This window comes from Strongylocentrotus purpuratus, unplaced genomic scaffold (genome assembly GCF_000002235.5).
Source record: "Strongylocentrotus purpuratus isolate Spur 01 unplaced genomic scaffold, Spur_5.0 spur5_contig_851, whole genome shotgun sequence".
NCBI classification, from domain to species: Eukaryota; Metazoa; Echinodermata; class Echinoidea; order Camarodonta; family Strongylocentrotidae; genus Strongylocentrotus; species Strongylocentrotus purpuratus.
This window is the reverse complement of record NW_022145559.1, coordinates 895,714-918,760: the sequence shown is the minus strand read 5'-3', so window position 1 is coordinate 918,760 and position 23,047 is coordinate 895,714. Positions and strand designations below refer to the sequence as shown.

The following is a 23,047-nucleotide window of genomic DNA, read 5'->3' as shown; positions in this document are numbered from 1 at the left end:
AAGTTTTATCAGGTATCAATATTGTTTTCCTGACCGTCCACCCCGACACGTATAATGCTATTGATACGCCTGCTTAGATCCTATATAAATCCCTGTTGTTTAGTATTCCTTCTATTGGGCACACGCCATCTTTAGCGCGAGGCGGGTTACTTATTGTTAGTCGTCTTTGTTCAGTACACGTGTGTGAGATTGACTTACATGTATAGCCACTCGACCATACCAACACCACGATACTTAAACCATCGCATGTCGCGGGACTGTGCTTACATCTATAAAGGGGGCCAATCAGATGGGGAAAAAGTTAAGAGAATGATAAACCCCCGCGCCATTTTCTAACGCCCTCGCCCAATCCGAAAAGGGCCCACATACTGTACTTTTAACTAAAGTCCGCCTGACGATCCAGGCACAGACGTTTTATGTTTTCTTCATACTTCTGAAAATGTTATTCCTTAATTTTATTTTTTGGAGATGAGTTCTTTTTTGTTCCTCAATGGATTCTACAGACTAAACAACTTCCAATCTCTACATTATGAAATAACACATTGTTCACTTATATAAAGACTATGGCATTTTATGAAAATACCAGAAATGTCTCGCGCATTATCAGTTTTGTTCTTGGCCCTCATACAAGAAGTAATTCATCAACTCAACTATGATGGTGTAAACAATGTACAGCTCCGTGTGTATACTGATGTCATTCCGGGTAAAAAAAAATTAAAAAAAAGAAGACCGTTCATATTATCGGACCACAAAAAAAATGTTTATAATAAAGTTCAGGTATTCACATGATGTCAAATATTGAATATCAGATGTTTTTCAAGCAAGTCCTCATTGTCTCTTGTGGAAACATATTTAAGCAATTTAATATAATTTCTATCTTTGGGGTTTGCTTTCCTTTGATATTCATTGAACGCAGGAAATTTGAATGATGAGGATTCATTTTTACTATTCGACCCTAACTTGCTCTAGCTAATCTTAAATCCGTACTGACTTGAAACACACCATAATCAACGTAAGAAATATAAGACTATGATTCTAGTATAGCTGCCATCCCTGATGTAAGGTGTTAGGAGTGGGCTAACCTGGGAGTCACACCAATTAGTGGCGAAGCATGAGTCCAGCCATCGAGGGGGGGGGGGTACCAGTCGGCAGATGGTAACATACATTAACAAGTCCACCGGGTAGGGGAAATGGGGGTTCAATCAGTTTTAGGGGGAAATATTTTGTTACATTGTTTTGTCTTTTTTTTAAATTCTCCCCCTCCTCCTCCCCCTCCTCCTCCCCGTCCTCCTCTCCCTCCTCCTCCCCTCTCCCTCCCCATATTTGCCATCGTTCGATGGGGCAGGTGTCTCCATGCCCTCTGTAGCTCCGCCATGCACGGCCACGAATGACGCATTTATCTATTACACCCTGCAAACAGATGAGTAAACATAGCACAATGTTTGTCCTGCCTTACTCCATGTTATTAACATCCGGGCTCTTGTGTTGAGAGCGAATCGAACTGTCATATTGCTTGGTTGCCAATAGTAACACAAGCTCTCCCCCCCCCCCCCTGATAAAACTACACGCCATAAAATATAATTAGCATATCAAAGTTCAGAGGCCTTCATCCGAGGGTGATAAATCTCTCTCTGTTCTCTTGCTCTTCTCACCTTTCTTTTAATCTACCTCTATCTTCTCTGTCCCTGCTAATTTCCTTTAGGTCAGACTCCTTTTTATAAATAACATTCCATTTACGCATCAACTTACATTCACTGTTATGTTGAAATATTAGACCTTCTTGTTTCGGAAATTATGTTTAAACGTATAAACATCGCGTCGTTTGTATTTTCTCTGTTATAGCGTTCATAAGGGAAATAGCATTGCAGTAAAACGTAGACCACTCACTTGATTACAAACCATGTTAACCGCAGTCTGTACAGCAAAAAACAAAATGTATAATTTCTGGTATTATATAACTGGTCAGCGATTATCAAGATGTAATTGAAATGTAAACGTGTTTTTCTTTTCCATTTCAGACTAGAATAACATTGTAAAATCATTTACGAAAATGTTATTTTTGTATATGAGATTATTAGCAAATATCATGATTTTCATATACTATGCTAAGTCTGTGCTTTGTCAAATGTGAATATGTATTTAATAATTGTTTGTTTAAAGAAAACAATATATGAATTTAAACATTTTAATGTACACTTAATATAAAACTGAGAGATATAATATTTGCCCGGAGGGCCGTCGTCTCTTCCCCGAATATCAACGTTTTAGTTCCTTAAGATATTATTGAGCTACTGAGGTGTACGAGGAAAATGAAACCGTTTGTTGTCATAATAGTTATTAAAGGTGCACCTTTACATGTCATATGAATAATGGTAAATGATGAATAATGTTTAAAAATAAATGAACTCAAAGTGTGTTACGTAAGATTTGATTAATACGACGAGACCTGAACTAAGATTGATGGTTGCCCGAACATTGTTAACTAAACATTTCTCTCTCCCCGCCTCGTATGTCTTAAATAATCATTCATCAAACATTCTTTTTTCAGATATTCGAATAATCAACTATTCGAGCCCCCCAATCCGTTAATCATTCAAATAATCGACTATTCAACTATCTAACATCACCATTAAAATAAGCAATGCTTTTAATAATCATTTCATCAAATATTCAATTAATCAAAAACAAATTAATCACTGAAACAAATTATCATTCACACAATGATTTCTTTTAAATAATCGACTCTTAAAATGATCAATCATTTTAAAATATCAATCATTCAGACAATCCATCACTAAGACAATAAGTCATCCACGCAATCACTTATTTAAATAACTAAATAACCCGCCAATGTATTACTTGTTACTGTCTGATACTATTGCTAAATCTTATCCGTTCATTTAACAAGCTTCCTTCACTGCAAAAACCAGAGTGTTAAAATTAACACCAAGGGTGTTCAATTTAACACTTTCTTGGTATCTATATCGGACAACTCCTCTGGTGTTACTTAACACCATTTTCTGGAATTAGATAATTTCAATTCCACTTTTGGTGTTGATATTTGACAACTCCTACTGGTGTAGATTAACACCAATATCTGGTATCATAACAAATTCAATTCCACTCTTGGTGGTAATATTTGACAACTCCTACTGGTGTAGATTAACAACAATATCTGGAATCATAAAAAATTCAATTCCACTTTTGGTGTTTATATTCTTGTTGATCCAATGGTCCCACATTCCATATTTCCTATTATCGACCATTATCGACCAGGGTAGAAGAACCAATGGTAAACTGATAATTCATAATCGATGTTGACAACTGTCCACCAATAGGTATATTCTAACCTCCATTGCACTAACTCCATCACATAGATCATTTGAAGTAATTTCAAGATTAACATTTAAATGATACAGGCTGGTATACGAATATATAATAAATATGCATGTTGTTTCTTGGTTAGTAATCTTATAATCAATATATCTATTGCTAAAACGTTAATGTAATTGTAACAAGACCGGACGAATAATCTATTGGTCAATAATTGCCAAAGGAAAATACACATCACAAAATTGATGTGCATTGTCATAATTTGCTTAACAAATCATGATAAATGTATTCTTCTGTGAACACGTGTAAAGTAATCATTAAGCGCGCGTACACTTTGTGAAAACTTATTCGACCAATCAACCACCTTAAACGAAATCACGTGATGATACTTTCAACACCGAGCATAAAACACCACCATGTTACTTAACACCAAGTAATTATTATATACATGCTTAAATCTAAACCGGTGTTAAAAATAACATAAATGGTGTCAAAAAAATTCAATACCATACTGGTGTTTTGCAGTGTTCAAGCGATTAAATAATGAGTTATCATGATCTTACCTATAACATTGATGCGATCTTCATGTTGCACAGCCCCTAGTTCACTTGTAGCTTCACACCGATACAATCCACCGTCCTCACTCACCAAACGAGATATATTCAAATAACTGATGACGTCACTATCTTCATTGATGACGTCATTGAATGTATATCTAGGGTCTGTTGGTATAGGTAGACCATCTCTAAGCCAGGTCACGTCGGGTGTGGGGTTCCCTGCTACTGTACATGATAGCTGTAGATTGGGTCCCGGTTGAAGGGTTTGGTTTGTGAAGTGTGCCAACATGATTGGTTTAGCAGCTGTAATCAAATATTGAAGGGTTTGGTTTGTGAAGTGTGCTAACATGATTAGTTTAGCAGCTGTAATCAAAGATTCAAGGGTTTGGTTTGTGAAGTGTGCTAACATGATTAGTTTAGCAGCTGTAATCAGAGATTCAAGGGTTTGGTTTGTGAAGTGTGCCAACATGATTGGTTTAGCAGCTGTAATAAAATATTGAAGGGTTTGGTTTGTGAAGTGTGCCAACATGATTGGTTTAGCAGCTGTAATCAAAGATTCAACCAATCAGAGGGTTTGGTTTGTGAAGTGTGCCAACATGATTGGTTTAGCAGCTGTATTCAAAGATTCAACCAACCAGTCAGAAATCTCTTCAACAACGACCATGTTTCAGTGTTTGATTAAAATTTAAGTATGTTTACATAATCATGATAGTTACATGTTACAGTATTGGGGACACCAATATAAATACTTTATTGGCTCCACAATCTGTCATTTTGCCTCCAAAATAGTTTTCAGTAATATGTTATCATTATTACTATTGTTATCATTATCATTATTATCATATATACAACAGCTACTGATAAGAACATTAAATTTAGGTCGCTTTTTTTTTTCTTTTTTAGGTATTTTGGTGATATTGATAAAATGTGATTTAACAGATAAATTGGGGAATCGAGAGTTTTCATAAAATATTACAGAAAAAACAATACAAATTATACGGGTAGGTCTCCTTGACAAATAGAGTAATATAGTGACACTAATGTACAATGATGAATGTAATATAAATTAAGGCATTTCTATGGTGATCTCAGATTCAATGAAAACAACTTGAAGCTTACCTCCGAGGGAAAGTTGCATTGTCGCTTCTTGTGTTTGCCAACTATTACTGGCCACGCACTGGTACATTCCGCGGTCGTCTCTGCGCATGCCCCCTACTACCATCGTACCATTCTCATACACAGTGACGCGATCATCTCCATCCAATGGCTGTGCGTTCTTATACCACGTGACCTGTTCTATCGGATAGCCAGAGACAGAACAGTTGAATGTGGCGAATGCACCGACGTCAACGCTCCGTTTTTGAGGATAGAAATACACCGCTATCGAATCTTTAACAAAATAAATAAAGGAATATAAATAAGGAGAACTGTATAAAACATTCATCGCAGGGTTTTAACCTTACAATCATTGCTTTCGTGATCAGATAGAAAAGAACGAGATTAGATATTCAAAATAATGTAAATGAAAATACTTCTATTTCAAACTAAATCGAAACCAAAAATATTAGAGTATATTACCATATATTCCTGAATAAAGGAAAACAAGGTTTGTTACGATCCTGTTAGCACAGAAGGCAAATGAGATGGTAGAGAGTTCTCTGTCTCCATCTATCTTGTCATCTTAGTTATACTATAATAGCACCCTTGAACATTCTCTCGTTCCAAATTATATCTAAAACGGATAACATAGTCCAGCACGCAAATAATTCGATGATGATAAAATGACAGGAAGAATGCCATTGCCAACGTTTTTTTTTATATAGCAATACAATGCACTAGTTGTCGATGTATTATTTGGAAATTGGATTTTTGAGATAATTATGAACTACATAATCCATGGCGTGTTATTACTATGACAGGTTAAGCAGCATACGTACCTCTGACAATAACGTTCCGTGTTGTACTCACTGCACCCAGGTCATTAACTGCTTCACAATCATAACGCCCTGCATTCTCCAGCTGCACGTTGCTAAGCAACAGGTTACCACCACGGAGACTCCGGCTATCACCGGGTGTGACAGGGACGCCATCTTTGGTCCATTGGTAGGTGGGTAATGGGTAGCCACTAGCAACGCAAGGTAGCTCTACTGTCTCTCCCCCTCGAAGGGTGAAGTCAGCTTTGGACTGGATCAGTTCTGGAGCAGTGTTCACTGGCTCTGGGAATTATCACACATATCAAGGAAATTGAATATCTGGGCCCTGTCTTACAAAGAGTTGCGATTTATCCAAATCAATCGCAAATCCTCTAATCAATCGCAAGTTTGCAATTTCCAACTTCCTATGTACATATTTGCGTTTAAAATCAATCTCAAATAAGTTACGATTGCTATCAACTCTTTGTGAGACAGGGTTCTGGTCTAACGGATAAAATAACTACCAAAAGCGTTTTACAGATACTACCCATGCCAGCGCCGTCGATGAGACAGTTTGGCCAACCCTGTTGCAGTAGGGCCAGGCGCGTACGCAGGATTTTTTCAAGGGGGGGGGGGGGGGGGGGGGGTTTAACATTTATAAATCGGGCCAAAAATTTCGCAACGACTCAGCCAGCCGCTGAATAAGCCGGGGGGGGGGGGGTATGAGGACACTTTTTTTTTTTTTTTTGGTCTCGAAATTTGAAAATTTGACATTTTGCTCCGTTTGGGGGGGGGGGGGGGGTATGAGGACACTTTTTTTTTTTTGTGGTCTCGAAATTTGAAAATTTGACATTTTGCTCCGTTTGGGGGGGGGGGTAAGGTCAGCTTTTTTTAGGTCAACCATGGGACTATTTTTTTTTTTTTTTTTTTAAATAAAAAAACAAAAAAAAAATCCAAAAGAAAAGGGGGAGGGGGGGGGGGGGGTTTAGAGAAATTTAGGGGGGGGGTTTACACACAAAAAATTACCAAAGGGGGGGTTTAACCCCCCCAAACACCCCCCCCCCCCCCCCCCCCCCCCCTGTGTACGCGCCTGAGTAGGGCACAATCTGGGGGTAATACTTTGTTTGGGAAAGCACAAAACAATTTAATATACGCCATGTTGTGACGAATTGAAATAAAGATGGCCAAACCCTGTGTCTAGGTGGTTCTGGCCCCGGCCAACGGATTTACTCACGCACACGATGTGTATGTCATCTCTACTCCTTGGGGAGTATTCCTATAATGGTCAACTTGAGGAATTAATATGTCAATTAGGATATCAGTGGCTTCCGTCATCCTGTCAGTTCCACACTCTTATCCGGGTAAGGAGTGGCAAATATAGATAGATGCTTTGGAAAAGGACATGATACCGTGCATGATTTTGGCATATCGAATCTAGTGCTCAAACCATTTGACTTCCAATGCTTCCAGTCATGCCAGTGGCAGATGTAGAGGGTTTTATGAAGCATGCTGTCAACATTCTAAGTTTGGTGTGGCTTATATGCAATGGTCCGCACGTTAATTCAATCTGTTTGATTAATGTGCATTATAGAAAGACATCGATTTTTGACGTGATGTCAGAAATTTAAATTTGAAACAAAGATTCAAGAGTTTTAATAAAGCGACTTCATATTATATGTCTCTTTAGACATTGAAGAAAAGATATGGAATCTATGAGATGCACTTACCATGTTAACTGCCATTACCTATTGCTGTTTTACAATCAACAACAATATATCTGTCTTCTACGCGAACTGCCTACACTAGATCCACCATGCCACCATACTATTTATATTCAGCCTATTCGATTTCAAAATGATTAACTTCATATTCATTCAATTCTACCTGTAACCGGAATATCATTTGGTATCGTATTAATGCAAGTCTTCCTCCCTATATCATCTATAACTGTATTTGACAGTTATATTGGTTACGTGATCAGTATATATAGTTATTGCATTCTAGAATTGACAATAATGTGTACAACTGCCCCACTCGTTTATTTCGGTTCTCCTAACGAGTAATAGAAAGAAATGGGTATGAGTGCATTTTCAAATTACAATAAGAAAATTCTCTTTATTCTTTATGATAAAATGCGTAAAAAAGACGACAATAATTAATATTAAGTTGTTCCCATGTGTTTCGAAGCATCTCGTATTTAAGTAATCTTTCACCATCTCCGATTATCTGAATTTTCGCACTTATATAAGACCATTGCCCCTTCATGAAGATATTATTTATTCATAATCTTGGTTGCGGAAGTAGGTGTGCAGATATGAAGATACGTTCAATAAACGAAAACATAACGTATATGTTTCAATGGATTTTTATTGTACTACTCACTTGCAACTGCCTCTAAGATCATATAATTATTATTATCCTAACCGAAACATCTCATACCACTATTTACCTTCGTGATGTTGATGCTTTACATAACCGTTCGACTGGTTTTAAAACCTTTGTAAAAAAGCTTAAAAGATTACCTGACATGAGGACACCTAAAATTAGCCAATGTGCAAAAGAAAAAAATTCTATGCATACTTCTATTATTTGGGGGTATATCCATTTAAGCATCATGTAAGAAATATTTAGATGTATTTGACAAAAGTTATTAGCCTAAAAAAAGTTTTTAACAATAGCATGAAAACTATATAGGCCTATGACCTGTCTTGTTATGCAAGTTGTTATAATCTGAAATATTCTTAGATGAAATGGCTCTGCCGAAAATGGCTTTGCACGTTTCGCTTGTTGTAATATGTTCTAATTCATGCTGTACACCGGAATAATTGTCATCTGATTGGCCTAGACCTCATTCAGTATGTCACGCAACACTGCATTATGGACAGACAGACAGTAATATACTGAGCTACGGGAAGCCAATAATTCGGTCTATTCCCAGTTTTATTTGGTTTAATAAGCACTGTTTTTCTTTTGTTTAACTGCTTCACTGCATTTAAGAGTCCCTGTGGATCCTATATTGGTATCACTAATTCACCAGAGATCAATTTTGTTCTAAACTGAGGATAATTAGAAGACCTTCTGTCAAGCTTCGTTTACAATGGGAAGCAATAAAGACTTGTTTATTCAACCTAATGCCATGCCACAGCGTGCATCCAAACCCATCGTCTAGATTTACAACAATTTAATCTGACTTTTAAACAAACTTCACCCCCCCCCCACCCCCCCCCCCCCAAAGAAGTTCTCCCTTAGTTTGCTAAAATGATGCTTAGTATTTTTGAAGTTTTATGATATAGATGATAAATAAAGCCGATGAATGAAGCGGTATCTTCACAATATGAAATTTCCCGCGAATTTGCTTATTTATATTTGAACGAATAATTTGTGTATTATTGATGTTCCAATGTTTTGCTAAATTTAAAGTAAAATTATGTCATTGTTTGAATATTGAATAAACACCTTTGAATGAAGCAAAGAAAAAAAATGACAATGGTTAGAGATCCTATGTAACACTCAACAGCATTACATTGATTTACTTACCTGCGACATGAAGGACCGCAGGAGGGCTCACTTTATTGTTATTTGTGAGTCTGTTACGAACTGTACATCTATACTGACCAGCGTCACGGTCACGTACGTCACGGATATGAAGTTCACCGCTGGGTAAGACACTGAATCGACCTTCTACATGGGGAGACAGAGAGAGAAAGATATATATAAATAGAGAGAAAGAGCGCGCGAAAGGGGAGCAGAAACATAGAAGGAGAGATAGACAGAGTATATTATATAAAGAGAGAGACAGAGAGAGACAGAGAGGCATATAGAGAGAGAGAGAGAGAGAGAGAGCGAGAGACAGACAGACACACAGACAGAGTAAGATATGTAAAAAGAGAGAGAGAGAGAGAGAGAGCGCCGATGAGGAACGGAGACATTGAAAAAATACACAGGCAAAAAGAGAGAAGTGGTGTTTCAATGAAAAACAAGTTGAAGGGTGATTTAATCGAATCAATTGCATTCTTTTCAGAAATAATTCGTTGTTAAAAGATATTGGAAGAATTGATATTGAGGTTCATATGTAACATGTACATGTATATGTATCGCTCACTTTCATCTCTCTTTGAATTATGGATGTGATATTATAATGTTTCATTTTTGGCCTTATCTTGGTTGATGATGGTATGAAAACCTGCTAATAGATCTGCCTGTATTCTGCATATAATCGAATCAAAGCAATTCCCTGAAAGATAATTACCTAGCTCACAAAGGCATCATTTCGTTAAATTCCAAGGATATATTCATATTACCTACTCCCAGCAAACAAACGTTAATTGCCAATCTATTGCTGGAAGATAATAGAGTCCAACGTCAGTCATCAGTGGGGGAATTGGTGATGTAATTATGTGGACTAGTGACGCAATAATGACATCCATCCCTTTGACTTAATTGCTAGATAACAGGGATTTATTGTCATTCGGTTTTTTTTTTTAATCGGTACAAATTGATGTACATGTATATGCATATTCATAAAATTGTTATCTCAGTATTCATTAGAGCGTATATAGCAAATATTAATTGTTTGGGGATTTTTTTAATTTTATTTTTAGGGGGGGGGGGGTATCTTGATTTTTCGTACATATGTACATATTTACAGCCGTGAACAAAAGACGACCAAAACAGTAGGTACTAGCATTTTACGCTAAATTACATGAAGATTGTGTACACATATATCATCGATTGTATGATCAACATAAAATGTGTGAGCATTGCAGATTAAAAAAGAAAACTCTTTTATGTATTTGTTGCCATTTGATGTTGAAATAATTACGTAAACCACTCTTAAAGGTAAACTTTGTATCAGTTACATGTACTACGAGGGTTTCAGTTTTTCGGAGTTAACTCCAGCATACCCATTACCTTTATGACCGCACCCCCGAGTAGATGCACATACATACCTGATTGTAAGAGGCTTGATTCCCTGGTCCAGGCCGTCACATTGACATAGTCCTTGACGAAGCGAGGGACGTTACACTTGAAGACTGCTGTGTTTCCTCGCATCACGTGATTATCATGAAGCTGCACTTGGTATTCCTGTAGTTGAACTAAATAACAAAATATAAGAACATCATTATTATTATCGTCTTTATCGTCATCACCATCATCATCATCATCTTCATTACCATCACTATCATCATCATCATCATCATCATCATCATCATCATCATCATTATACAGCTGTATCTGGTATTCCTGCAGATGAACTGATCAAAAGCCCAAAACACGTCAATATCATTATCATCATCTCTGTCATCATCTGTTTTCATTACCGTTATCAACCCTATCGTCGTCGTCCTCATCATCACTAGATATAATGATAGGACCCCCCCTCTCTCTCTCTCTATCTCTCCCCCCCCCCTCCCTCTCTCCTCCCCCCCCCCCCCCCCCCCTCTCTCTCTATCTCTCTCTCTCTCTCTGTCACACACCTCAGCTAAATCAACACGTTCTATTGGGTATCTATTTATGAACCATTCAACCTGAGGCTAAGCCAATGTGAATACAATTATCGATGCTAAGGTCGTGATAGTTAGTTCACCCTCTAAAAGAAAAAAAAAACACTGCTTACGTTTTTCATTAACATTTCATTTAATCATGGAAATATTAACATGTAAGTCTGAATGCAAAAAAATATAGTTATAGTTGAAAATTTTATCGTCTGATGGAATCTAATATTCTGACAACTAAATGTGTTGTCATTCATGAAAAGTGCTATATATCTAACATTTTTTCAAAATAGTTTAATAATCGTTATTGGTGCGAGGTATGATAATGCAGCTGTTGTTCTATATTTTTTGAAATAGTATTGCCAATGTTCAACTAGCTTATGATTATTGGGGTATATATCAAACAATCTGCCGATAATGTAATCTACACAATCGAGAAAAAAAATTTCATATTTATTAAGTAAAATAATTTATCAAGAAACTGGGAACTGCTACTTTATTCTTGTAGTAAATCCATCGTAATTAATAGTTAATAGTTAGATCTTCTACATTTAGCAATGTTTTAATACATTTAGTTGTAAGAATTGTTACTAAACATTCACTGTCACGTGTTCTCTTCTAAATGTAAATATGTCTGCACAACAAGGTATTCTTCTTCCCAGAAGATCGGTTTAGATTTGTATTATAGTATGTAAAAGCACTCACATTGAATTTGCGATGATCATGGCTTATATATCAAAGGATATTGTAGCTTTATACTTATACAATAAACCGTTTCATTAAATCTCATATCCGTAGCCTAAAGTAGTCCTGTCAGTGAGTAGCTTCCAATATACAGTAATAAAAAAGGACATCATATTACGTCATCAGACAATGAAAATAATCTGTCACCTTTTATTAAGGGCGAGCAAACACATCCTTGGGCGTATCCGCACTACACATTCCGTATCTTCTGAAGAATTATCACAGGTTGCGTTCACATTTAAGTTCATACTATACATTTCATATCATCTAAAACAAAGATCACAAGTAGTTTTTACATTACAGATTCTATATCTTCTACCACATGATCACAGTCAGTGTTCACACTATACATTCTCTTTCTTGTTTAAACAACATTATTGCATGCATTGTTCACACTACATAAGATTATTTTAGAACATTATTTCAGTCAATGTTAACATCGCATGTTCACATCACGTATTCTTAACATAATGAAACATGACATCTGTATAGTGTTCGCGTGATTCTCTATATCCTCTATAACATTATTTCAATTAGGTTCACATTAAACATTCTATATATTTTAGTTAGACGATACTATAAGTATACATAGGATATTAATCTTGCTTCATTACGTCAGCCAACTTCCATGCTCACCTTTCTTTTAGGATTATTGGTAACGACTGCCAAGTCAAGCGGAAGTTTTTTTATCGAAACTCTCAGGATATTCTTAGACTCAATTTCCATCGACTTAATTATCTAGAACTTGCCCTCAGTGTAAACCTGACTGCACTGCGGTATGCCTAGAGGTATATATAGGTTAGATATGAAAGACGGTTTAATACTTTCACTGTCAATATCTACCGCAATATCCACTTCAATCAAATCTTTTGTAGTTACCATCCTGAAGGATCCATGGCAGTCTAATTGATTCCGGAGCTTGTGTCTTTCTACTCTAGAGCGGAACTAATATTTTAGTCAATGTAATGTCTTATAGGACGAATATGCAGTAAGGTAGTATTGACAATGACTGGTGAAAGCCAGAAGGGTGGAAATTGTATGAGAATGAAGAGGAGTTTATGCTCTTTTGACTATCTTTAGACTAAATCTTGTTACTATAGAACATTTCAAGCATTTTAAACTTTATTGTATGCATTCTCTGTATGATAAATACTCTCATCAGACTTTATCGTTTTGTTTGACTGCTGAATGTTTCAAGCATGTTAACCCTTATTTTATGCATTCTCTGTTCAATAAATACTCTCATCAGAAATAATCGCTTTGTTTTTAATACTAGAGAATGTTTCAAGCATATCACACCTTATTTCATGCCTTCCCTGTTTAAAAAATACTTTCATCAGATTAAATCGTTTTTTTTCAAGCATGTTAAACCTTATTTTATGCATTCCCTGTTCAATAAAATACTTTCATCAGACTAAATCGTGTTGTTTTACTAGTAAAATGTTTCAAGCATGTTAAGCCTTATTTTAGCCTGCCCTGTTTCATAAATACTATCATCAGACTAAATCGTTTAAAGTACTCTCATCAGACTAAATCGTTTTTTTTTTTCTTTTTTTTTTTTTTTACTAGAGAATGTTTCAAGCATGTCAAACCTTGTTTTATCATTCCCTGTTAATTATACTCTCATCAGACTAAATATTTTGTTTTACTAGAAAACATTTCAAACATGTTAAACCTTATTTAATGCATCCCCTGTTCAATAAATATTGTCTTCAGACTAAATCGCTTTATTTTACTAGAGAATGTTTCAGATATGTTAAACCTTAGTTTATGCATTCCCTGTTCAAAAAATACTTTCATTAGACTAAATCTTTTTGTTTTACTAGAGAACGTTTCAAGCATGTTAAACCTTATTTCATGCATTCCCTGTTTAATAAATACTCTCATTATCATGGATAACCAAAAATATATTAAAACCATAAACAAATTTGTAAAGAAGTGTGAATTTCTTTGCCATGCTCATCCTGAAAGTTTATTAACTTTCATTACGATACGTGTGATGGGCAAATCTTGTTATAATACCATGCCTTTTATCCTCATCTGATCTATGTTTTCTATTCTAGGAGTGCATTACATAGGGAGTGTGAGAGAGAGAGTGAAAGATAGAGAGAGAAAGAGTAAAGAGAGAGAGAGAGAGAGTGAGAGAGAGGGAGAGAGAGAGAAAGATAGAGAGAGAGAGAGAGTGAGAGAGAGAGAGAGAGAGAGAGAGAGAGAGAGTGAGAGAGTGAGAGAGAGGGAGAGGGAGAAAAAGATATATATATATAGAGAGAGAGAGAGAGAGAGAGAGTGAGAGTGAGAGAGAGAGGGAGAGAGAGAGAAAGATAGAGAGAGAGTGAGAGTGAGAGAGAGAGTGAGAGAGAGAGAGAGAGAGTGAGAGTGAGTGAGAGAGGGAGAGAGAGAGAAAGATAGAGAGAGAGTGAGAGTGAGAGAGAGAGTGAGAGAGAGAGAGAGAGAGTGAGGGAGAGAGAGAGAGTGAGAGAGAGGGAGAGAGAGAAAGATATAAAGAGATATAGTAGATATACCAAACCTGCTATGCTAGCTGCCCAGGGTAGGAGTAATAATTATTATTCACCATATCGGGATCTAATTTCCTCTCAGCCTGGGGTAAATCGATATACAGACACTAGTCCACGTGTCTATCACCTATCACCATGACAATAAGGTCAGATGCTACAGTATGATTGGCTCGTGTAAGGTCAGATGCTACTGTATGATTGGCTCGTGTAAGGTCAGATGCTACAGTATGATTGGCTCGTGTAAGGTCAGATGCTACAGTATGATTGGCTCGTTTAAGTTTAGTCCTGTAGATGTCTGTAAGAGTCCTTCGCAGTTATGTTAAAACTGCTAGTTTTGACAAAGCAGTGTAATATATTGTATGTCCGTCATAGAATGTACAGACAAGAGTAAGGATCCAGTATTTAGAATATTTTGGGAAATGTTAATGATTCTTATAATGAGAAACCTATTCATACGACTTTACAAACGACGCAAATATAACAATTTGCCATCGTATTTTGAGTTGCAACTCTAAAGAATTCCAGTACATTTTCTCCACTCTTAGTCTTTTTTATTAAAACGCTGTGTCGTTTCAACATCTACTTCTACATGTTTTACGTACTTTCGGATGCCTATCCTCAGAGCGTTTTCATTAATTTCCTAGCTTTGATATTAACTCCATCTCTGTAGTCTTACATTGTTCTGATGGATGAATAAATTATATTCAGTTCTATTAATAAACAAAAATAAAATGCACAAAATTATTTTGACTTAATCTAATATGAAATATTTTGTATGGTACCAATATTCGTCGGTTACACCCAGGTGTATTAAGTGGCTATCTATTATTTTAGCAGAATACTAGGTGAAGCGTGTTATAGCTTTATTGAAAACACAACGTCAGACTCCCTTTTTGTATTCACTACAAGCATATCCAACTCATATTCTAAAGGATGTGCAGCATTGAATTGATATTATGTTATTCTCACGTTCAAAGTGAATTCATTATGTAATGTCTCAGCGTATATTAAATAATGCCAAATAGGTAATGCGGTCATTTATATTAAGACATTGTTTCTGTTTCATTTCACATCGCATTCATATTGATCTATTAATCATCTGGGCCGTCCATTGTTTGACACTTTTAGAGAAATGACATAATAAACCTGAAACACTGAAGCAAAATGATGATGGAATTTCATTCTCCCACCCCCCCCCCTCCTCTCTCCCCTCTCTCCCTCTCTCTCTCTCTCTCTCTCTCTTTCTTTCTCTTTCTCTCTCACTCTCTTTCTTCCAATCTTGTTATCTCTCTTATTTTGTCTCCTTTTCCCTTCCCACACACACACACCCTCACCTACATGCGTGCACAAGCACTATATCTCTTTCTCCCTCTGTCCTCCCCCATCTCTCTCCCCTCTCTATCTCTCTCTCTCTCCCTCCCCCCCCCCCCCTCTCTCTCTCTCTCTCTCTCTCTTTCTCTCTCTCTCTCTCTCTCTCTCTCTCTCTCTCTCTCGGTATATCCATCTTTATATCTTTATATATTTCATATTGGGGCTTTTCCTCTTCTATTTCAAGTTTAATAGTTTTACCCCTAGATGTGTGGGTTGTTTCTTCTATATATTATGTGAAACCATTGCAGGGCTTAGAATAGACTGATTTCGAGGTGAATTGATATTATTAAGAATGAACCAGGCTGGGAAGCCCTCTCTGCTGTTTATTACGTATTTGGGGACTTACTGACACAAGGTCATGTCGTTTACCGTCCTATACCGACAAACGTGTCCAATCATTATCAGTTCTCTACTTTATTTATGATCCAGAGATTCATAATGCATCAAAATCAGACAAACGAGGAGATTTCATATTGTTGAAGAGACTGACATAAATAAAACAAAGACAAGACTCTACATTCTTTCTGTTAACTTTACATTACTCACACTCCTGCGTTTGTCATATATTTCAAACATAAAAAAATACTAATTTCAAGCACCCGTTGTATTTAAATTAGATGTGAGTCGTAGTGCAGGGTAAGAGTTTATTTGTAGACTCTTCTTTAATTATTGTAACGCACTGTTGACAAACCAAATTAAAATGTGTCTACATAAATTATAACGTTTTTTTCTTTTTAATACATGTTTCATCAAACTCCAGCTGTTGTTTGTTGCGGTAAGGACGATTCATATCTAACACGGATGTGAAGGTAGTTTCATATTAACATCACATTTCATATTCTGCATGGCATAGCATGTGAGGACATATATTACAATGACATTCTCTCCTAACTGTAGAGTAATGATGCTACACCACGCATCTTACATCCGTTTCGTATCTAACTCAACCTAACCACATTCAAATTGAAACGTCAGCTTTTGTTTCTCACACGTTAATGAACCAAGTTAATCCTTCCTTCCTCTCTCCGTCGCAGTCTGCACGACTCGTGAGGATGCATAGCTCACTTTCATTTGGCTCAACAGGTACATTTTGGGGCAGAATTTTAAACTCCATCCGGGACATGACATGATGTCTATTCACCAACATATCATTATGTTCTTGTGCTCAATGCTAAGATAAATCGTACTGACGATGAAATTTGAAATCATTGTCAATAATTTTGTTCTTGCCACATTTTCTATCATGTTCTCTTTAATAATCCATTCCAATAATGTGTTATTTCACCCTTTCACCTTATTAACCCTTTTTCCACATCTTCATATGATACATCATGAACCCAGAGAGAAGGAGAAAGACAAAGATAGAGAGAGAGAGAGGGAGATGAACATTGAGAAAGATGGATATAAGGTAGCCGTAATGAATATTGGGCAGATTTTTTCCTTTCTTATAATGCTGGAGGTCTCGGGTTCGGAACCAAGTCAGTGCGCTTTTGCCCTTTCGTAAGGCATGAATCATCATTACCAAATCGCCTCGATTCAAAGAGACAAAACACAAACAAAAAGGAAATGGAAGAGGATAGAAAGAGATATAGTTTGGTATGTGTGTGTGTGAGTCTGTGAGCCGTGTATGTAAGAGAGAGAGAGAGAGAGAGAGAGATAATAACGACGAAAGGGAACAACTGCTTGTTTTACTCAACGCATCTATTAGAGTTTACTGTATTTCAATATCTATTTACCACAAATCCGATATAATAGAATTGTCTTCTCATTACTTCGGCTGTTAGCTCTACTAATTCATGTTTCTCACTTTACATTTTATATTGTGTAAGCTTTATCTTCAATCCCCACAATTCTACTTGTAGCTACTTGATCCCTGTATATGGAAAACTTCCCCAATCGCTGCCTTTTGGTCCCCCATGATTCTCTTTTTCTTATGTTAGTTGAGAGCTGAGTTAATGATATAGCCACCTGTCAGTGGCCTGGCTGTGTGGTCTAATCCCTTCTGGCCCAGTAGTATTGACGGTCTTTAATAGAGACTTTTTATTAAAAAATATTCTGCTAAGACCAAATCAAATTTTTTTTTTTTTTATAAACAGTGTGGAATTGTTGAACAGATATAAACAGCTAAATAGAGTTGTAAAAATGCAGTTGATATTAAAGGAAACGTTATTAATCAAATTGCGAGCAGATGTCCTTCTATTCTGTATTTTAAAATTTAATTATCCGGCTCGAACAAACGTTTGATAAACATATCCTATAGTAATATATGATTTGGTGGCACAATACAAATGCATAGCTGTTTGCAAAGGAAAGAATAGAGTTTTGTAAGATTCAAATGATTTGTTTGACTTCTGAATGTAATATTATTATATTTTTACGGATAATGATTTTTTTTCCGGAGTCCCGCTGGCTAAACATTAACCTTTTCCTTTCTTTCTAGTTTGCCCATTTCTTCACAACAGGATGCCCACCAGCATTTCCAACCCTTTAGAACCACGTCTACGACACATGGAATAGAAAGAGATATGCATTCAATACAAATAAATCGACGTTCCCTCACAATATATCTCCCCCTCCTTACTCCCTCTCTCTCTCTCTATCTCTACTCGTATTCTCCCCTGATCTAGCCAATAAGAAAATAGAAATTGGACATTCGATCCCTTGCTTTATTGGCGATCGAAGGCGGTGAGGCGGAAGGATATTTGTGGTAAGTGAAAAGTCTTGTACATGGTTTTTCACAAGTGGGTGCACGGTGGCGTATTTACTCACGCTTGGTAGAAAAGTAAACCTCCCAGCTGCATGCATCGGGTTTCCTCGTCCACGTATGTAAGTGTAATGGTATGGCGTATAACAGTTTACGCATTTTAATTCCTTTCAAAGAGAAGGCTGTGCTAATGCACTTTACATTCCGTTTTTCACTCTCATCGCGTCTCTTCTTTCATGCTTACACCCTTCTATTTATATTCCTTTGCTCTTCTATATTTCCTCGCACAGTTGATCTGTTACCACATCTTTTGGTTCAATAAGTTTGTAGTCTACGCACAAGACCTTGTATCATTTCGTTCCTTCTTGTTGGTCTGTTTTCGTTCTATGCTTTTACATTGGAATTGAAATTTATTACAACAATAAAATGTGAAGAAAGTGACAAAATGATGAATGGAACAGGATAGGTTATCCAAGAGCAATATTTGCTTTTCTTTAGTTATAGGAGGAAACTTTGGCTACATATTTGTGTAATAGTATTTTCAAAAAAGCAACCCCTTTCTCACCTCATCGTCATAGGCGTACAATACGATGCAAAGGGATTATGGGCTTCTCAAACTACCCCCCTCCTTATATATCGCAACTGCCTCAGTACGGGTAAGCAAGAGTGGTTTCTTTGTACTCCTATATATTTTAATTGAATAATAAAGTTAATTTTCATCCAATCACCGCCGCGGGTTACAAAAGCGTACCATCGGAGGCTGTTAACTAAAAACTGTTTTAATTTTTTTCGTCGCTCGCTTCGCTCACTCGGAGGTTGTCTAAAAGGTGTGATGTAGATATTTCGGTAAAAGATTACATCCCTTTGGAGAATTGTGGTCGTGCGCCCTCATGAATGGCATAGAAGTGTATGGACACACCAGTGTGAATGGCATAGAAGTGTATGGACACACCAGTGTGAATGATATAGCCTTTCAGCAGACAAGCATCGCCGTCTTCCCCCGCGTAAGAGTAATCAAATCAACGAGCCGTCTTAGCGCGTAATGTGGCCGCTCTGAACGGAACTCGGCCGTAACGAGTCCACTATGGTCTGTGAACACAAGAAATCTGTGACTGTTTAGAAAGAGAGCCACCTTTACTACCTTAAGGCTATAAGTCCATTCTCCAGTTTTGTGGAACATATGTTGATATATATATATATATATATATATATCGTCATTTTAAAGAAACACTAACATGACAATATCCTCTCTGCTATTCTGTCTTCACGCTCATGTTGGTTATATTATATTTACATATTTATATTTATATTATTTGTTATTTCCAGAGATAATTTTCTTCCCCCCCCCTTTATCATTTTCAAGCAAGAAATCCCGTGGTTATACATGATATAGTATAATATGGGTAAAATGAGACAAAAACATGATTCTTTCGTCACAGAGAACAATTTCCCTATAAACGAAGTCATATACTATTGCCAATATCAGATTCTCGACTATCAAAGTTCATAGCTTTCTAATCGTTTGCATTTTTTGTGTCTGTGATATTCCTGCTTAACCGATTAATTTCCCTTCAGTTCGCTTTAGATTACAAATTGTCTACCTACCATGTGATTTGTTTCTTCATACACAGCCACAAATATTGGGTGTAAGTTATCACCGTGAGACTGAACAAAATAATGCTTCCTCTTGGCTCAATCACCACTGCACTACCTGTAGCTACTTGCGCTCTCTATATACTAAACAATGCCTAATCGGTGTCTGTTTTTCCCCCATGATCCCCTTTTTCTTCAACAATTCAAGGTGATTTGATGAGATAACTACCTGTCAGTGACCTTGCAGGTGGTTTAACCCCCTGGCCAAACTAGTACAGACGGGCTTTAAAGAGAAGTTTAATGTTGTAGATTTGGAGATGTAACTTACGTCTGTTTAACTCTGAATGACATATCCACTCTGCTAGACCACTGACTCCCATTTCAATTGAGTCGCGTAATTCGATCGAAGAATCACTAGAGTAGTTACTCTTACCGACCCAGGATGTCTTTCTAGTAGTTAGTCTTGTAATCAATGCTCACTCGTTATCCTTCATTTAGTCGACCACTTGACTTCATGGTAACCTAAAAGTAGCTTCTAACTGATGATTTAAATTTGCATTCAGACATTCTCAAGTATTTTCGAGAAATGGTTATTCCTGGAAATATGGGTAGATGTGTAGAATAGATCAACTCTTAAGGGGAACTGGTCAGGCGCGTACGCAGGGGGGGGGGGGGGGGGAGGGTTTGGGGGGTTAAACCCCCCCCCCCCTTTTCTCTTTTTTTATGTGTAAACCCCCCTAAAAAAAAAAAATTGTCCTCTTATCCCCCCCCCCCCCCCCCCCCCTCTCTTATTCAGCGGTCGGCTGAGTCGTTGCTATTTTTTGGGGACCAAAAAAAAAAAAAAATGTGTCCTCTTTACCCCCCCCCCCCCCCCCCCCCCCCCCCCCCCCCCCCCCGCTTATTCAGCGGCTGGCTGAGTCGTTGCGAAATTTTCGGACCGATTTATAAATGTTAAAACCCCCCCCCTTGAAAAAATCCTGCGTACGCGCCTGGAACTGGTATTAAGGGGGTGAAAAGTGGTCCTATTATGATACCTTGCAATACAATGAGGATATCTCGTCGGTGAGGGTGTGGGGAAGGGGTCATATTAATGGTGTTACCTTCCTTGACCCCACCCTCTCTCTCTCTCTCTCTCTCTCTCTCTCTCTCTCTATATATATATATATATATAAATATATCTATCTGTATATTTATCTCACTATTTGTTTCTGTATCTTTCTCCCTCTCTCTTTCTTCTTTCTATCATTCTCTCTCTCTCTTTCTCTCTCTTCTCTCTCTTTACTTTTGTGTTATCTTCATTCTCCCATTCCATTGGTATAGGGGGAGTAGCTACACCACTGAACCTCAGCAATACTCCATACGGCCATTTAAAGAGCAAAAACAAACTTTAAAATGAAATGCAGCATGATTATGTATAAGAACAGAACAGGTGAATAGAGAGAGAGAGAGAGCGAGAGAGAGAGAGGGAGAAAGAGAGAGAGAGAGAGAGAGTGCGTTTTGGAGAGAGGGGAAGGTGGACAGTGGGAGAGAGAGGCAGAAAGAGAATTTGGGCAGAATAACAAGACATGTATAATAAATGCTAATAGTGTAATTTGATTACATCACACCACTGACGCTCACTACACTGTCACCACAACAACCAACATTGTTTGAATTGAAACACGAGATAAACGTACCAGCATTGACCCGAATATCAGGACTCCGAATACTTCCGATTCGATTCGTTGCTATACATCGGTAAACTCCGTCATGGACTTCGGGTATTATCTCCTTACTGGAGAATGGTGGAAATGACAATGTACCATTACCATCTGCGATGCGACTATGCTCGATGTTCTGAACGGCTGACCCATCAGCTGCCATGACCCATCTTACTACTGGTGTGGGATCTCCTATAGCTGAGCAGGTTAATCGACCCCCTTGAGTCGTAGCGAAGGCTACTACAGAAGGAGGCACCTGGTAGAATTGAGGTCCTTTGTTACCTGACACCAAGCAAAGCACTGTGGAGAGAAAAAATAAAGAAAATATCAATATTTTAAAATAGGATTAGGTGCTTGTTTTGACATTTCCAGTTAATGTGTAGGTAAGTTGTAAAACACTGATGAAGTTAATATACATCGTTCCAGAGAAATTTCACTTGGCAGGGAAACGAACACGTCTTAATCTTTTGATTAACAATGTAGTGGATTAACCACACCAAGGCGTGATTCTTCAAACCCAAGCAGTAAGATGATAGCATAGATGTTTCGGACATTTGGTATACACTCTTTAAGAGGAGGTGCACCTGGATATTTAGTTGTTTTTAATGGACGCAGAAAAAAAGAAAAACGTGTGAAAGTCTGAGCAAAATTCGATTAAAAATAAGAAAGTTATGAATTTGTGAAGGTGCGATCAATCAATCTTATTGTGCAACTCTTTGACGTATGTTGCGAGGTCTCATACATTTGCCCTGTGTTACAAACTGCAACAATCAAGTATTTTCACCCAAAAAAATTGTCAATCATACATTCACTCTAATTTTAATTATTGCGAATATATTGTCATACCACCTCTGTATGAAACAAAGCTATTACGTCATCAACAAAATCAGAAAAGGATAGTTCGAAATTTTATGTACAGAGCAAAATCGGACATGTTCTCCGAGACACGCCAGTGTTGCCAATTAGTGTTTCAGTGATGACAACTTCAAAAATGTATAACTTGCCTATTTTTAATAGGATATTGTTCAAACTTATAGTAATTTGTTTCTATGGTTTTTGAATTTATTTAATTTATACAAAAAAACTGAATGTCAGGGTGGCCACACCCTTTAAACACATGG

At 37.1% G+C, this 23,047-nt stretch overlaps 1 protein-coding gene across 1 annotated transcript in view; it reads right to left on the bottom strand.

Annotated features, from left to right (window-relative positions):
- LOC588938 (Down syndrome cell adhesion molecule homolog) overlaps positions 1 to 22,218 on the bottom strand; it is a 45,245-nt gene extending 23,027 nt beyond the window's left edge. Inside the window, exons 1-7 of the mRNA XM_030994428.1 lie at positions 21,903 to 22,218; positions 10,753 to 10,899; positions 9,341 to 9,484; positions 5,828 to 6,106; positions 5,010 to 5,279; positions 4,458 to 4,502; positions 3,897 to 4,193 (exon numbers count right to left, since the gene is read on the bottom strand). Coding sequence (XP_030850288.1) covers positions 3,897 to 4,193; positions 4,458 to 4,502; positions 5,010 to 5,279; positions 5,828 to 6,106; positions 9,341 to 9,484; positions 10,753 to 10,899; positions 21,903 to 22,089 — 1,369 coding nt within the window. The 5' untranslated portion in view covers positions 22,090 to 22,218. The remainder of the gene's footprint in view (positions 1 to 3,896; positions 4,194 to 4,457; positions 4,503 to 5,009; positions 5,280 to 5,827; positions 6,107 to 9,340; positions 9,485 to 10,752; positions 10,900 to 21,902) is intronic.
- Positions 22,219 to 23,047: the final 829 nt, after the last annotated feature.